We start from the raw sequence: 18,611 nt of genomic DNA on the forward strand, positions 1-18,611 counted from the left end.
ATATGCTAGTCTTATATTATATGTTAAGTATCTCACCAACTTTCTATGCTCGCTCGCTCGCTCGCTCGCTCGCTCGCTCTCTCTCCTTTTCCAATCAAATCAAACTACTTTCATAAAACATACAAACAAATAGATTGAACTCTATCTCAAAGATTAGACCTCTCGATTTGACTTCTAAGTAAATTGAGCTATGTTACTTACTCTACCTTCTCTTTTCCTTCAAACATGCATTATACATGATAAGTTGCTAGTGATTATTAAAAATTATTATTATTATTATCAATTTAAAGGATGAACTGCTTTTAATATGTAAGCATTTGAACTTACGACACCCTTCCAAAAATGTGTGGAAGGTTTTCTCCTCATACAGCTTGAGAAAAAGAATTCTAAATTTCTATATATACAAAAGGGCAAATGAATCCATAGAATCGTGAGCAGACTATGATTTGAGCCGTTGTCTATTTTTTTCTTACCAAGAAAGAATATCTCATTTACACCCATAAGGCAGAGTTCGAAGGAAAACCCCGGACTTATATAGAGCCATCTCTAACCTCTTTTGTTTTCTCACCATTATTTTGTTTCCTCAAATATAAAATCCCCGTAATATTTCTCATCTACATAGATTATCTTTTTAAAGCATGTGATATTCGGCATCACCGATTAGTAACTATGTGCTATCTTTTGGTGGTTGTAGCTAGATTTATAACTATTATACTTCGTATTTGATAAGGATATCAATTGATTTAAGTGTCGCAAGTTTGGCTTAAGCTTAGTTCAAAATAGGCTCGAATTAAGCTAGATTTACATGTAATTCAGTCAAACCTGAACATGGTTTAATCTATTAGCCTCAACTTGATAAAGCTCTAAATTGGCAAAGCATATTTTGCAAAATATGTTAGTCATCATCTAAACAGTCACTGGTTCTAGTCCAACACTTGACCCTTTATTCGCTTGGTGTATAATCAATCAAACCAAGATTGAAATGAGCTTGAGCGAAGTTTGAACCGAGATTGGATCTTGCTTGAACTAGGCTTAATTAATTCAAGCCTGGTGCAAGCATGAGTTTATTTTGATTGACAAGTATTATCAAGCTACTCAAACAGGCCCAAGTTTGGCTAAATCCATTATTAGACTGTCAAGCTTGATCTCAACTTTCAAGTTTCAAATTAAGTTCAAACCAAGTTGATCAAATCCAAGCTCAGAAGCTTGGCCCAATTGTGCCCCTAGTATTTACCAATAGAGCTGATAGACCAAACTTTTTGTCCCAAAAAGAAAAGAAAGAACGACAGAAGTAAAGAAAAAATTATATCAGACTGAACAAAGATAGATCGAAGTATGCATTATAAGAAAATAATAGTGAATCAATATGAAAATATTGCAAAATTTTAAAATTTAATTCTCAGGCACATAATTATGACTTTCAATTTTTTTCTCACCAAGAATGGAAACTAACATTTTATCATTGAGTCCAGGGCAACACATTTAAACCAATTTTGCTGCCTCCTATCAAACCAAAATTGACATTCTGTTCAAATGCTGCTGAGGTGTAGGACTACCAAATTACTGCAAGTGATGCCAATTATGTTCATGGCAAGGTATGTTTGGCATGAAAACTCATTTAGATATTTAGTGTGTGCTTAGCGTCCAAATATCGTGCCGTTTGCTAACTAGAAGGATTCTTAGCCTTTGAGGTTTATTATTTACACAAGTGTGCACACATCAAAACTTAGCATATTTGATAGACTTCGAGAAACCTATTCACAAGATCGGGCAATCTACCCGGCTTGATCAAGCCCAAAGCTTTTTGGCTGGGCTTGGACCAAAATATTAGGCCTAGCAGGGTGGGCAGGGCCTGGAAAATAGTCTTTTAATATAAGGGTAGGCTTGAAGATTAAAGCCTATCCCGAGCCCGGACCGATCTGATTTTTTTTATTTATATTATGTTGTTTGTTTATGTTTGATGTATTATATACTTAATTGACAAATATTTTTAATTTGTAAAGTAAGTGGAATAAATATTTTTGATATTTGATTATTTCTATTATAGTAAATGTTACAATAAAGGCTATAGATTGTTAGCAATATTTAATTATTCAAATTTAATATTTCTAATGAACTTTAAATATTTTTATTTTAAAAAATAAATAAATAATGGTCAGAAAGTATAAGGCTCAGTTTAGAGCTGGAAGCCCAAGTATGGATCCGGCTTAGGCTTGGAAGGTAGGCCCAACAGTTGGGCCGGGCCAAACCTGGATCGCAATAAACGGTGTTGACCTTGGGGCAAAACCCAGCCCAAGCTCATACCAACCAACGTGACCCATGAACAGGTCTAACTTCAAGATAGGCTATTTATCCAAGGCTTATCCTAGGATAACTACCGTACAAAGCCTCCATATTCCAACTCCAGTCAAATCCTGGACAACTAGATCAACAGTGCCTTGGGTTCCCATAAATCCAAGATACCTACCACCTTTTCCCACCTGACTCAATAACATATCAAAATTCCCTTTCTTAACAGAAGTAATAAGAAAAGGAAAGGGCATAGTTGTTTTTTAAACAGAGCATCTACATTGATGTCAATCATATTATGGCACTATATAACTAAACGATGGGTATAAGATCACTTTAACCAAACAAGACTAGGAACTCATCTCACTTTATTCAGGAATTATCTATACCTTTTGTGAATTTTTTTAAAAAATTATATCAGAATTTTCAATTTCTTTTCCAAATTAAGCCTAACAAAAAGGAAAAAAAATGGAGGCCACCGCAATCGACCGCAATGCAAGCAAGATACACTTCACCTGGCTGGAATATGTAATCCATTTTGGAAGGCCATGTTATATCTCATCAGAAGATTCAGACAGTTGACCAAAGGTTTAACTCCTTGCTTGGGTATAAAAACAATATTGGATGGTTACATAGATTTGATGAAAAAGCAATCAAAATATTAAATATCAAATGCATGTAAAGGCCAAAAATGTCATAATATTTTTTTTAACTATAAAAGTTTAACAGAAAACCAACTTTGCCTTCAAAGAAGAGAATGATGGTTACCTCGCATGTCTCCTGCCAGCATTTCATGAAGAAAAAGCAATCGAAGTCGTAGTTACCTATTTGTAATTTGCCTCATCTAATATTCTCAGTTTGCCAGTAGAGGAAGGAGAGAAGTCACTCAAATTTTTGTATACAATTCAATCTTCCCTCAATTTTGATTTATAAGAAGTTTGTCCATCACATAATTTGGATTAATAAAGTCAAGACACATTGGATAGATGATACAGGAATAGTCCAGGAGAGAAAAGGCAAAAAATGAATGGCTGACCGAAGTGATGAAACAAATCTTCATATGTAATTCACAATAAGCTCTTCTTCCTGTATTATGTCAAACTATGTAAATTTTTGTTGTAATTCACAATTCTATAATGTGTAAAGAATTAGATAACACTGGTTAAAATACTTATAATACTCCCAAAGGAAGATGGGTGAAAATATCAAATATGAAGCATGGTTCTTGCCTCCTTGTGCATTGATCTCACTATAGTAGTAACTTGCTCCATCTGCTCCTCATTGGAACATGAGGAGAGAAGCACTTTAGCAGTTCCACCATCAGGGTGACAACCAGCATCGATCATCTCTTCAAAGATTTCCAAGCATTTCTTGTACTGTTTCTTCCGAGAGTAAGCACCAATTCTCGAAGTCCATGTCACTACATCAGCTTTTAGTCCTCTACTGATAAGGGACTGAAACAGCTCCTCCATTCTACTGAAAAAGCCAGCACGCCCGTAGATGTTGATCAAAATATTGTATGTGCTAATATCAAGTTCATACGGGCCATTCTCCATTGCAGTTAATACCTCTTCCATCTTCTCAAACCGGCCTACCTTTCCATAAGCATTGAGCATCGAGTTCAGCACAAATGTGTCCGGCTCCAGACCAAATTTATGCATCTGGTTCATGATTTCCTCGCATTTAGGGATGTTTCCAGCCTTTGAGTAGGCAGATAGGAGTAGCATGTAGGACTTCATAGTGGGTGTCTCACCTTGCTGCTTTAGTTCTTCAAACATGGCCTGTGCATCTGTGGAATATTAGATAAAAAAGTAAAATAAGCCAATTGATTGAATATGTGATGATTGCCAACATGAATCAAATCCATCCATAATTTTCTTGGATGTATAACAACAGAATAGTGCATCACATATTCAATCAAGAAATAATATTATACTTAGAGAAAATATACAAAGGTTTTTAAGTAAAAGAATTCTGGCTATCAACAAGGAAAAACCCAATGAGAAAACAAATAATTAGTTCCATCGAGCATAATATGCCAAAGCTGTTTGCTCAGACCTCAGCAAAGAAGGCAAAGCATTACAAATTTAAGAGAATGGAAACTTCTATCAAATCCTCTTCAGTGTGTATATATATATATATATATATATATATATATATATATATATATATATAAAGAAAGAGAAAACATGGTTTGAGTGGTTTGTCAATTTGTTTTTCATCAAGCTTTATTAGCTAGAATATGCTTGATGTGGCCATGGGTGTCAACTGAATATATGATAAGGGAGTTGAAATAGGCAAAAATTCCCAAATCAAAATGAGATAGCTGAAGAACTTATATTTCTATACACATTTGTATGCTGTGAATTTTCCTGTTCTAAAATATAAGCATGTTTTTGTGTAGTTTCTAGCCGAAAATAGTTTCTAATGAGTTTAATTTCCTTCTACATATTTAAATATCATTACGAGGTCAGATACTAGCCACAATCAATGAAGGTCATTGTGCCAGTACCAGGTGATATAGCTGTTAATATTGTGAATGGAATTTGGGTGTTCTAGAAAGTTAGAAAAATAATAAATAATGAGATGGAAGTAAGAAAGCTGGAGCTTATAATTTCTTTTTAAGATTTGCAACCGACCAGTGTTTTAAGGAACTACCGCCACATTATCAATTTCTAAACTATTAATAGTTTCCAAGTATCCTTAAGTGAAAGTGTATCAAGATTGACATCATTATCTTGATCATAGTTATCAGCAGTCCGTTGGAGCTCTAAATATGCCGCTTTCATTACTATGCAGCGATAATTGGATACTATTTCTTCTACCAATCACCTATAAGTGATAAAAATTTGGACTGCTTAAAAAAATGCATACCAGCGCACAGGTTTTTAAATTGTGACACGGAACATTCTGATAAACTGGCACCTTTCCAGAAAATCATATAACATAATTTTGCACAAAGGGAAAAATGATTAAGTGTACATGGCAAATTGATATGGCTTAATTTGTACTAGTATCAATACACTAGAAGAGGTACCAAAGGTCTCAAGATGTCTGAGTAACATAAAACAACCGAGTTAGTACAAACTACCATCCGATTCTTCTTGAAATCTTTTTTCTGCTGTCTATATCGAATGCAAATGCATGGGCAAACCACCCCCCCCCCCCCCCCCCAAAACCCACAAAAGCTGACCACAATCATGCCACCTAAGGGCAATACCGTAACTTTCATGTGTTCGAGAATGATGTATACACCTCCCTTTTTCCCGTCTTAGTTCACAAAAGCGAAAGAAAAGAAAAGAAGGAAAGAAAAAAAGAAAAGATGTATACACTTCTCTTTTCTCAAATTTGCAATCATCATAACCAAGGGCCGGCGTACCGGCCCGTACCAATTCCATACTGGTACAACAGTCATACCAGCCGGTTTTTCAATGAAATATTTCCAGTACCGAATCCCATGCTGATCCGGTACCGGTCCTGCCCGGATTGATTCGTACCGGTCCTTGCTCGGATTGATTCGTACCGGTCCCTGCCCGGACCGGTTCGTACCAGCCGATACGGCATACCCTGATCATAACACTAGCCATACCTTATAGAGATATAACACCAAAATTCAATGATAGTAATTGAACGCGTCTATCAATCTATTACTTTCTCATTTTACAAATGAATTTTCTGTCACAAGCATTACGTGAAAGGTACTTTTCTCGGTACCGGGCCCCATATCGATGCCACACTATCACTATGTCGGTACAGTATGGTAAGAGGCCGGTTTGGCGTACCGAGTATCGATATGCCCCCCATATTGTATACCAGTACCAAACTAGTATGGTACGATATGCTCCGTACCACCTAGTTCGGTATGATATGACATACCATAATTACATGTAACCCTAAGTCAAATTCACCTAAACGAGAAGTTGTATCTCTATTATTTTTTTCAATGCATGCAACCTCCTATCATTGAATTATTAGAAATATTTAAATTATAGAAATCGCATGATATCAATTTCGTATTTCCTTCTAACAATCATGCATTTGCTTTTGTTTTCCCCCAAGTATAATGATATCCAGTATAACCGAGGGAATCCTTGCACATGCATCCCAATCCAATTACTACAACATGTACATTTAGTGCAAAAAGACTAGCATGAAAGAATGTTCTAAAAATGCTTTTACGTTCATGAAGACCAGCTCTTCCAAATGCATCTACCATAATGTTGTATGAAGCTCTATCTGGTTCACATCCCATGTGCTGCATCAGAGAGAAGATCTCTGCAGATCCAAATGGAAAACCAGCACGGCTGTTGCATTGAAAAATTGGTGGCATGACTTACCTCATAAAAATCCAACAATAAATTATTTGAAGGAGCATCAGAAGGTCAACACTTACCTGTAAGCTTCCATGAGGGCATTGTATGCATACACATCAGGTTCATGACCAGCTTCCTGCATCTTTTCAAATACTTCTTCAGCCTTCTCACAAAGCCCCTCCCTTGCAAAGGCATTTATTAAAGCCGTGTAAGTGCAGATATTTGGCTTGCACCTTTCTGTTTTCATTTCATTAAAAACTTTCAGGGCCATAGATGATTGATTTGCCTGTCAGAGAGAGTAAGACAAAAATTACATTAAAGGAAAAGAGTATATCACAAGGAAAAGGAATTGGTTCACCTTCCCATATAAATTTATCATCATTGTATATGTTTCATTAGATGGCTGGCACCGATTTTTCTTCATCCTCTGAAATATTTCCACTGCCTTCTGACTGTTCCTTCCTTTCAATAACCCATCAATATATGCATTATATACGACAACACCTGAGCAAAACAGGAGCTGAATGAATTCATTATTTTATGGTGATATGAATAAAAAAAAGGAGTGTCCTACAACTGCAGGGTCTAGGGAGTGTCATGTGCAACCTCCCCCCCCCCCCCCCCCAAAAAAAAAAAAAGAAAAAGAAAATGCGGAAAGGTTGTTTCCACATTTTGAACCGTCAAACTCAGGTCACACTGTAGCAACCTTACCAGTGCACCATGGCCCACCCTCTTATTTTATGACGATATGAATAGCTTATGCAAATTCTAGCAAAGAATAAATATGAGTACAGGATTTCTTCTCCAACAACTTTCTTGAGTGCTAAAGGCATCATAATCAGTCTGAGTAAATATTACTAAAGTAGATATGTACTCGAAGAAATGCCCTTTTTTCTCATCTCAGTGAAGACAGCCTCAGCCTTCTCTAGCAATCCAGATGCACAGTAAACCCGCATAAGAAGAGCATAAGTATCTTCAGTTGGGATGCATTGGGCTTCCAAAAGTTGTAAGTATACCAGCTCTGCCTTATTGTACTGGAACTTTTGGCCATATGCATCGATGAGCAAGTTATAGCAGATTACATCAGGACGAAAGGAACTCTTGTACAGTATCCACTCGCATACCTAATGGAATACTTTTATTAAGTTGATAATCAAATTTACAAGGATCTAGGACAGGAAACTCACAAATAGATCATTGATGCAGAAGGGTGATCAAAATTTTGACCCTCCTTTTAATTTTATGGGCAGTTTCCATCTATGCTGATCAATTAGTTGGCAGAATACTGCTTTGATGTAATAGAGATTGCTTAGCATGTAGAACTAATCACTTCATAATTCATATACACACTTCCGTTACCATTTCTCTAACAAAGTAGCCGACTAATTCACAGAGAAATCAATACAAATCCTACTAGTAGTAAGTATTTGAATTACTGTTACTGATACTAGTATAATTACCTCCTTGATAATCCTGCAAAAGAATCTTATCTTATTTAGGAAAGCTAATAACAGTATTATACTCGAGAAACAATTTTAAGGACAAATAATGGTCCTACTAAAATATAGCTCATCCATAATGAAAGTACATGTAAAAATGCTTGTGGCATACTGGCATTATGTTGAGCGGGAAAAAAAGTTGATTCATAATAAGAACATTGAAAAATGAATATGCATGGAAAACTCCAGTCTCTAATCGCCCTACTAGCTAGGATAGCTAGGATAGCTAGGAAGAATCATATAGGGTCATGCCACTGTTGAAGATATTGTGGACAACTTTGGATCTCATCCTAATTTTCCAATTCGCTGGTTTTTATTAAACTGATACATTTCAAAACTCAGAGCAAAGGGGTACCCACTGAATGATTCTTGTTATATTTTCCTAATACATAATAACAGGAAGCAAATTATTATATCAAGGAATTTTCTGTGGCTAAGCTGACAGCCTGTCATTATCTGCTCAATTTTTTAGTGCATCCACGGAAATTTAAAACAAGAACCAAAGGATTGGAAATGGATGCTTTTGAAAGCATCAGGAGATAAAGAACCTTAGAAGCAACTCTCTAGTCTAATATTTGATCCTGAAAGACACAATAGAACTCTCCATTACAGTTTCAAAAAATGCATGACATAAATGTAGAAAGAAAGGCAAAGACCAAAAAGGTTAAAGTTGGTCATGAAAAAACATTGACAACATTAGTTAATGCTTCATGCAAGAGAGAGCCTGAAGCTGTATAGGTAAGGTAGATGGAGAATTGGCCCCCTAGGTACAGAATATAAGGTAGCATCATGACCAAGATAGGATTTTAGTTTCTAAATTGGGAAAAAATTAGACACAAAATTTTCAAGTCCTTACATACATAAGATGGCAAGTTCTGTTAAATGATAAGAAAATGAATTTTATGGAAAACACCAATTTTTGTTTTACAGAACAATTATTCACTCAAGCTTTGAAGTGTTCCAACAGAAGAAACGAATAAAAGTAGTCATTCAAAACCTGACTCCAGATTTAGACATAAGTGGGGGTGCAATTTGAACAGCAGTCAAGTAGAACTCTAGACAACTTCATTACATTTTTGTCAGTGACAGAATCAGATTGTTTGATGGAGCTAAGATCCAACGTATAAAATATAAGCATTTCTAGAACTTTGATCCCAGACAGTTCTATTTCACTTAGTCATATTATCAAGTGTTCTGCATTATGTGAAGATCAAACACATATGAAAAGTTAATTAGCTTTTAACTTAGTAACATAGTGGGAACAATGACTTCCCGGAATTAGGATAGACAGATTTAGCATATGGAGTGCTCCAGCAGTCCAACATTGAAGCATGCAATGCAATTTGCCACCTTCTGGCACATTGACTATGATAGTGATAAAATTTGTCATAGGTAACATGTTTTGTTAAAAGAAAAGGGATGAAACATGTGAAAATTGTTGGCCAATGACAAGAAAAAAAAAGGTTTTAACATAAACCAAATATCTGTAAATGCTTTAACCAAAGGTGACACATAAAGCATCCAAAGAACATGATGCCCAAGAATTTGGTGGTGAAAATCATTTGAGGAAAACGTTACAGCCTTTCAAGAATCTATTGAAGAATGGAAAGTGTAAAATAAAATCTAAAATAAATATGATGTTGGTTTAGAATAAACTCAGAACTCAGAAGGATGCTAAAGAAACTTGTTACATGGTTGTGTAATGTATAGCATTTTACTATATGGACACAGATCAAAATACATGTATAACGGGCTATTGCCCAATCCATTATTCCAGAGTACATGCACAGTGTAGCGCATACAAGTACAACTATAACTGTTAACTATCCTACCCTCTCAAACTCAGCAGACTAACCATCAAGAGTACAGACAAGAGATGCTAAAATAATGTGACAAATCTTCAACAAATCTGTAAATTACCCAGTAGACTCGAAGTAAAGAGCACAAGTAAACTCAAAGAGCCACCTGCATAGGAAACTCTATGCAAATGCAATAGCATCAGAAACGCTTCGTGCTGCTATCCCACAAAGCACATGCTGATACGTGCCGGGTGTTTTTATAAACCCTTGCTCCCCTTCTCCCTTGTCCCCACTGCCATTACGTAAGAGGCTTCTTTTTTACTCTTTTCCTCCACGTCACCTCCTCTTCTCCTCTCTCAAGTTTGAGGAGAAAGAGAACGATGGCGGAGGATTCCGCTTCAATCACAAGCACGCCATTGCTAAAGGAAAAGCTCAACAACATGATCCCAAATGATTCAGAATCTGGATTTCCACTAGATGTGGATGCATGTCTCGCAGCCCTACCACTTCATCATCATTCAACGTGCGGATATGCCATATGCCACCTGGTGACCAAATAAGGATCAACTACAACTAGTTTGACAAGTCACTTACCAACATACCCTTATCAACTAGGGCTGTTTGCTTTGGTTTGCCCAGTAAATCTACTATAAGCCCCTTACCAAATAAGGATCAACTACAACTGGTTTCACAAGTCACTCACCAAAACACCCCTTATCAATTAGGGTTGTTTGCTTTGGTTTGTCCACTAAATCTACTATAAGCCAATATATTAGTTACCACTGGGATCACAATCACTTTTGCTCTTAAGTGATGGTTTATTACTCTTATTGAAATCTTATCACGTCATTAAATATATTCATTTGATGTATATTGTAATATTTCATATTCTAATAATTACTTCTTTTATAAACAATTGATCCTTTTGCTTTGATAGAAAATGCAACATATATATACTTCATTTTCTTCCTTAAGATTTTTTCACAACTTTGCTAAAAAATGTATTTAAGAATATCAAAAACATATATATTCCTATATTTAAATATATGTTTTCTTAAAAACTCTCTTAAAAGTAGATAATTCAGTATTTTTTATTAATGCTGCAATTAAAAAGTAATGGTGGTGCTTAATGCAGAAATTTTGTTAATATTTTTATATTATATATTTTATTTTAAATAAAATTTAAATTTAATATTTAATAGAAACTCGATCCACCAACAATTTAGACCATTGGTCGGGTCGATTTTCATGCAGGTTTAATTTAATAACTATAACTTAGACTCTTATGCAGTTATTAGTGCATCGCTACAATCCTGATAGTGAATCCCATTCCATTCATTATGACAATATCATTTACGTTAGTTGTTCTTATTGGATTCCATTCAAAATCTAATTTATATCCAAAAAATATTCAAGTTATATCCATATTTGAATAGGAAAATATGGGTATAAGTAATATCCAGCTTGTACTTGTAACCATTTAGAACAAATATGAATATTAATTTTGGAATATGTTTAATAAATATTCAAAACTTAATTTAAGACTGAATAATATTCAATTTATGTCCGTATTTGAATTAAAAAAAATATGGATATAACTGATACCCGATTTGCATCTAGATTCTTTTAGAACAAATATGGATACTAATTTTGGTATCTATTTAATATCCATATCCATGTTTATATTTGCTAAAAAATATGGATACAAATATGGATAAACCAGTATTCGATCTATTTTTAGTACCATCAACCTCATAATTTTATGGAAGTCCATAGTATTAATCTTGGCTCTGCCCTCACTAGAAAGACCATAATACTAAGCCAATTCTGCCAAAATGTCCAAACTTGAACACAAGCCCAAGCATTACTAATCTAATCTAGTTAGCCAAATCATGTTTTTTTAATATGATGGTTTGATAACCATTGGTTAATTTGAGCGCATCACCTCAGGGGCCCATACATGTTTTAAGCTGGTTGAGCTGAACCAACTCCAAATATAGTTGAACCAACTCCTAATATAATTGGACGAACTCCTAATAAAGCTGTAATCACAATTTTTTGTCTTCAACCTCCAAACAATGACCAAGGTTTCCAAAATCACAAGAATCCTAATATGGTGGTTGGTATTCTTCGCTGTCAAATCAATAGGACAAGTCATCAATCGGTCTTTTCCAAGTTTGATCTTTAAAATTTTAAATTCTTTGCTTAATCAAGTTTAATTCGAAAATTCCAGCAAAATCTCCCCTTCAAGACTTTTTTTTTTTAATTCTATAGCCAAAGCTTATGAAAGCTCTGGTTTTAAAACTGGGACATGGAGCCCAGCATGATACAGAATCTCTTAGAGACATGACAAAAATGGTTTGTGGTTAGCCAATCATGTAAACAAATGACCAAGTCCTATGGTGTTACATGATTAATGGTCTCTGGCAGAAGGAAGGACTTTTAGTTCCTACCTTATTAGGACACACCTCGATAGCAAAGGACAAAGAACTTACAGTTTTCAAACCCTTCCTCTTGGTTTTCATATTCATAGATCGAAAGAGTTCAAGTTGCACTAAAAACTCAAATTCTCAAAATTAAAGAGGATTCTCACTCAAGATCCCTAATTTTAATGAATCAATTAAGGATATTGATTTTGATGTGAAACTTAGTGATTCTATTAGATAGAGAAGGAAGAAATTCCTTCTATCCGCTTATCTCAGACCTCACACAGGAACTAATAATAAAAATATAGAATTCTGAAAGTAGGGCTCTAGACACTTTTTTTCTTTGATTAATTGATTATAAAGTGAGACATAGAGCCTCAATTTATAATAATAAGCTCCTAGTCCTCAAATTCGGGTCAGATTTTTCATCTAATCCAGAGAGATGAAAATTTTCCTGAAATAATTAAAAAACATATATTAAGACAAAATTTATCATGGGGCTAATTCCTATGTCAACTTATCTCCTACCACCTTGCCTAATTCCTCTCTTATTCTAAAATATGACCAATCAAAGTCATACCCAAAAAGGAAAGTTCCAATTTAACTAGAATGTTTCAGGCCCCAAACATCATCGAACCCTCATTAGCAAGGTATGACAAACTTCTTAGATTTTGTCATATCCTCATAGCATTCATCGAGAGCTTCATTTTGGAACTTGGCATGCTGAAACAGACACCATATGAAAAAGTTATGGCCGCCAAAAGTTATGATTCACAATCGAGTCCCGAATATGATATCTTGCTTCCAAATTCCAGCCAAACCTACCCGAAGTGGCCAAATCGGTCCACAAGAGGTCCAGGGGTCCTCCTAGATTAGCTAGTTAGAATCTTTATGGGATCCTAACTCTAGTTTCTTTCCTCTTTTGGAAGGAAGAATAGAATTTCCATTGAAGGACATTGAGATCTAGCATACTAGCATAGATTTCTCACTAGATCTCAAAGCTAAGTTGGCAATAATGCTTTCATCAACTTCATATTCAATTATTAAAGAGCTTAACTTATATGGGTACTCAATTATACTATTAGAGGTAAAATGATAATTGTACTAAAATGAACTTCCTAGTTTTGCTCATATAATATGGAGTTGTCACTAAGTAAGGTCCCTAGTCATTCCTATCTTCAATAACTAAATTCCCCCAGTCAACTCAGGGTAAAACACTTGTTATGCTCGAGTCACAATAGTAAATGGACTATAATTGGGTACCATCAGGCCAATGACATGCAGCAATTCCCTATTATTGGAGACTGTGCAATTTTTAGAGCAATCTTAGATGATTGTTCATTAAATAGTCAATGAACCCTTTGTTGACTTCAATATTTTGCACCCAAAATCCCTACCTAATCATATTATGCTCAAGATCAGAAAGCTCCATTCTTAGTAAAGTCAAACCGAAGGATAGAAATTTTCACCGCCAACATATAAGGATAACTAGCATTAAATGACATAATCATCAAATATGAGAACAATGAAGCTACAAGAATTTCAGCGAGCAAATATGTGAAGACATGAATTAGATTATAAAATCTTGACATACTAATAACAAGTACCTTGTACACAGAATTCAGATAATCAACAACAGAAACCCTCTTTCTATCATCATGAATTTCTACTCATCCATATCAATGTAAGAGAGGCCCCTAGGGGCACCTTCAATAAGGTTCTATTTACCAATATTCTCAATGCCAAAAAAAAAAAGAAACCATATTCATATCCATATCCAACACTGTCTGACTCCATACCTGAATCTGATCAAATAGATAATTTTATATCCAAATCCAACCCATCCAAATTCAGATTTTATCAACCTAGTTATAACCTTATTTTCAACTAATCATCTTTTCGATAAATGAATCATTTTCATTTATTCTTCTTGTTCTTGTATCCACTCAATCTATTTTGAATGAACAAAATCTCCATTATTTTTCTTTATGATGATCTGCTTGATTATCTAGATCATTCAAATAAAGACATGAGATGCAATCAAAGAATGAATGCATCTCAAGAAAGAATTGAATGTATTGGTCAATCCATAGTTGCATTTCAATCACTAGATCACAAATCCCAGTTAAAGTCCTTTTTCATTGAGGCATGAGAAAGAACCCATAAAATCAATCATCACTCATGAGATTTCAGCTCTTCGAAAATTTTATATGGAAACAAGAATACTATGAACTGGAACTCATTTTCCAATTTTAAAGTATGTGTTTAGGATTATTTTTTTAAATTTCCCATTGTGATATGTTTCCTTTTTCACATCAAGAAATATATTAAGGGGAATTTGTATTTTGAATCAGGCATTTTTGTCATAAGCACTCTCACACGTGTTTCATACATTCAACTTTATCCTTTCCCTACTGTTATCATCACTTCTCCTGTATTGGAAAGAAGTCAACATCAATCCTTTAATCTTTGGACTACAAACACAATCAAACTAATGTTGCATGGCATAAATGGTGGATTGATTTTGAGGCATATTGCAGAACTTTAATAATAAAAGAGCAAGAAACCATAATTTGTCAACCCATCCATGCAAAATACTCTATAATAAAACAAAAGCATAATCTTTTAAAAGTAAAGTTTTCCTAGAAGCATCATCTTCTCCTTAAACTTGCACGCATACATACACATACACTAATACACACATGTCAAAAACATATACATATGCATTTCATTTTCACAAGAGTTTGGAACATCCCACCCACACCACGTTGATATAGACACAAACATGTATATGCATGTGTAAGGACGCCACCTCACTCAAAGTATGTCGTACCGGCCCGAACTGGATGGTACGGGATACCCGGTGCCGGTGGCGGTATGCCAAAAAAATTCCATACCATACCGCACTAAAACTGTGCTAGTGTGGCACCGGTACAGAGTCTGGTACTAAGACGGCGAACCTTGACCTCACTATTTTTGGAGGACTATCAAACCACCTACCACCTTGAAAAATCATAACAATTTAGCCACTTATATTTCCTAGAGTGGCAAAATATGAAAGGCTTATCTGAAGCCCACGAACCCTACCATTTTTGTATGTGGTATCTCAGGTGTTTGTTGCGGCATTATGCAAATTTGAGGCTCAAATATTCAAGAATGACTAGGCTCGAACTTTCTTGCCTTTTAGAAGATGTAGTAGCTTGTAGTGTGTCAATGTGTCCTGTTGTGTCATTAGTGTGTTCAAATGCCATACAGTCTCAAAGCTCTTTTATATTCCTTTTGTTTCTTAAATATCTCATTTTTAACTAGGATCAGTTGTCATGTGCTAAATCTTGATGGCTTGATACACCATATCAGAAGTAAATTTGCCTATGTTGCAAAATCTTTACTTCTCTACAATGTCAGCTTGTTGTATATGACTAGATCATAAATTTGACCATTTCTTAGAAACCAACGACCCATGTCACTTATTTAAAGCAATCTGTAAAATGATTGAATGCAACTTCCAAGCCATAAAATCCTCAAAATTTGATCAACTAGGAAATTCATAATAACAAAGTGTAAGATTTGCAACATCTAGATAACCTAATGCAAAGTTGACCGAAAATTCCCAATTCTAGTTCAGAAAAGGATCTCAAAACATCGAGGGTTTAGTTTAAAGCTAAAAATCCATTATATACAGATTCATACAATGTTTGTCTCTATTATATTAAGACAATTAATAATACAAGATATGTATTTAACATGTTCAAAGAGTATGAACTAGAATTTGGATAAGCATTCAGATCCAGTCCACATATGCTTTTGATCGGACACTGATTAGGTTTGGTTATGAATTGGGATCTGAATCTTGAAATACGAATTGGATTCAGCTTTTTGGATCCAGATTTGGCTCATATGAGATGCAAACTGTATGTGACTCACCATCCTTATTTGAACAACAATCAAGCATTCTTTCCAAGAAAGATGACATGATGATGACAATTTCAAGACATTTACTAAAAGAAGAAAGTTCATATGACAACACTCCTATACCTAATTACTCACCAATGATAACTTTTTACTGTTGAAAACAAAATAGAAAGATGAATCATGAATGATTATATAAAGAAAATGAAGGCTTTAGATAGTTCTTACTGCTATAATTGGATCCCAATTTTTGTTGAGACGAAGTTGAACAACCACATTGATTAGGTCATCCCACACATTGTGAGTAGGAGGAAGAGCATCAAGGGAGACCCAGATTTTAGCAGCATCCATTTCCATTTGCACAAATTTTAGAATTTGCTGAGCCATGGGACTCAGAACAGGGAAGACTCCATCAACAAAACCAGATCCATACTTCCATCCCCGTGCCCTCAGTGAACCACCTATACAGAGGTTTTATATAGACAAGACATTGCTTTAAGTAGACAGTAACAGGAAAATACAAAAAAAACATGATATTATTGGAACCTAGGCATGCAATATTATTAAGATATCAGAAATGAAATCAAACCAATTCGTGCAACTAAAGCTATACTTTCAGGATATGAATGATTTTAGTGAACAGTTTGCAGAGGAAGCTTTTTATTTATTATGAAGCATTTTACAAACTTAAAATTGACTTTGCTAACAAATTTTTGGAGTAGCCTTTAGTCTTGCTTACTTGCGAGGCAAAACATCTCTGATTTTCAAAATTATTTCTACAACTTGGAACTGACTTATCAGAGATGGACAACATAGTAAAATATAGAAAAGATGTTCTTAAATGCATGTTCAGTTTGGAAAATTTACATTTGTTCGCACATGAAAAATGATATAAAAGGTAGAGGATTCTTTTGTAAAAGTTGTGTTATCACTAATAATATTGGTATACCAACTTTAGAGAACAATGATCATCACTTTCCAGTACACATATCTTCAGCAGAGTAGAACGTATCAAGGAAGAATTACCCTTTTTCCTCGACAATTTTTTTTCATCAAAGGTTCTCCATCTCCCACGCTTGTCAAGAAACACACTTTCATGCCTTTCTTTATCAATAGTGCCATTGGAATTCTTGCCTCTCTTTCTTAAAATGTTTTCGCAGCCAATGAATTTGCATCTTAATTTCACAATGGAATGACATAGTGCAGCCTTGGTCATCATCCTACAAAATTTGATAACATAGAAAGATGACAGATCACAAACAAATTCTGTATACCTATGTTGGTCCATCAAAATGTACATTTCCCATTAGAAGTTTATTTTTAATTGGACTCCAACTAGTATCAACCCTCTGAATTGACTTCTAATTTAGCGGCTGATGAATCTCTTTGTCACAGAGAGAGAGAGAGAGAGAGAGAGACTTTTTATGAAATCAAGAAGACCAGTTGGTGGGTTATACACTAAAGCTGGATTATACATTAAAACCCAGCCAGATGTACATGGAATGAGACTGCATCTGAATATGAATCCTCTGAGCAATTTTTCAAATGGAATAAGGATGCTATGATCATAAAAGTTTTCTGGATATTAAATTGAAGTTAATAAATAATTTTTGCATGTATCTACAACCCTCAAATTTTTATAAAATAAAAATTTGGACATACATAGTAGCTCTCACATGATTATAACGCTAGGAGATGATGACTCCTAGAAAATCCTATCCTTGAATGCATGTCAGTGGCATTAAGAATTCTGGATTACTTAGCCGCAGGGAACAACTACAACCCCTCCCGAACCCGACGCGAAGCCGCATTTCTGCGTTTCCGAATCGTATTCGGATGGGAATCCCGGTTCCGAAGAGAAAGAGGCGCAGTGAAGGGGAGTGGCCGGGAGAGGGGGGGGTGCGGGTGGGGGGTAGAGATTGGAGTCGAGTCAGTAATGTGGAGAGTAGCAGAGAGAATGAGAGAGGGAAAGAACCAACCTCGACGGCGAGGTACTCGAGTACGGCGGCGAGGTGGATTGGAACGCCGACGCCGACGCGCTCCGCATACTCGCCGGACTTGAGGAAGCGGCCAGTGGGCAATCCTAGACGTCGCCTACTTCGACGCTCACAGGAGCAAGAGAGCGCGAGCGGGGACGAGAAAAGAGCGGTGTGTTTTTGTTACCCACCATATCCAACTGTTGAACCAATCCCGTGCAAGCACGTAGGTGGCGACATCGAGCGTCGGATCGAGATATAAATGAGTCGATTTAATTACTCATTCAATTATGAATAAATCAGGGTTACCACTTTGTTTTGGTAGTTAAGGGGAAGATGGATTTAACTCATAAAAATATTTATCCTTAAAAAAAAAGAATATGAATAATAATTGGTTTTT

The 18,611-nt window shown here is 35.4% G+C and overlaps 1 protein-coding gene across 3 annotated transcripts; it reads right to left on the minus strand.

Moving 5' to 3' along the window:
• Positions 1-3,330: 3,330 nt before the first annotated feature.
• LOC120107937 (pentatricopeptide repeat-containing protein At2g35130-like) lies at positions 3,331-18,365 on the minus strand. Of its 3 annotated transcripts, none has more exons than XM_039121471.1 (8): positions 18,215-18,365; positions 17,262-17,455; positions 16,464-16,696; positions 7,489-7,726; positions 6,961-7,106; positions 6,683-6,888; positions 6,469-6,593; positions 3,331-4,078 (listed from the first exon to the last, which is right to left on the minus strand). In XM_039121471.1, exons 1-8 carry the CDS (start codon positions 18,280-18,282, stop codon positions 3,495-3,497), a joined length of 1,794 nt encoding a protein of 597 aa, XP_038977399.1. In that variant the 5' UTR covers positions 18,283-18,365; the 3' UTR covers positions 3,331-3,494. The 3 variants fall into 3 exon arrangements, with proteins under 3 accessions (XP_038977399.1, XP_038977400.1, XP_038977398.1); XM_039121472.1 differs by having other exon boundaries at positions 3,331-4,070; positions 6,503-6,593; positions 7,477-7,726; XM_039121470.1 differs by having other exon boundaries at positions 7,477-7,726.
• Positions 18,366-18,611: the final 246 nt, after the last annotated feature.

This window comes from Phoenix dactylifera, unplaced genomic scaffold (genome assembly GCF_009389715.1).
Source record: "Phoenix dactylifera cultivar Barhee BC4 unplaced genomic scaffold, palm_55x_up_171113_PBpolish2nd_filt_p 001085F, whole genome shotgun sequence".
Classification (NCBI taxonomy): Eukaryota; Viridiplantae; Streptophyta; class Magnoliopsida; order Arecales; family Arecaceae; genus Phoenix; species Phoenix dactylifera.

What these genes read in the sequence shown, in the direction of transcription:
- LOC120107937 (XM_039121470.1), bottom strand. Translation starts at nt 18,282, where the DNA reads ATGCGGAGCGCGTCGGCGTCGGCGTTCCAATCCACCTCGCCGCCGTAC. An exon ending in TCGAGTACCTCGCCGTCGAG is followed by an intron (nt 17,456 to 18,214) that starts GTTGGTTCTTTC and finishes CAAATTTTGTAG; the next exon opens with GATGATGACCAAGGCTGCAC. An exon ending in AAAATTGTCGAGGAAAAAGG is followed by an intron (nt 16,697 to 17,261) that starts GTAATTCTTCCT and finishes ACCTCTGTATAG; the next exon opens with GTGGTTCACTGAGGGCACGG.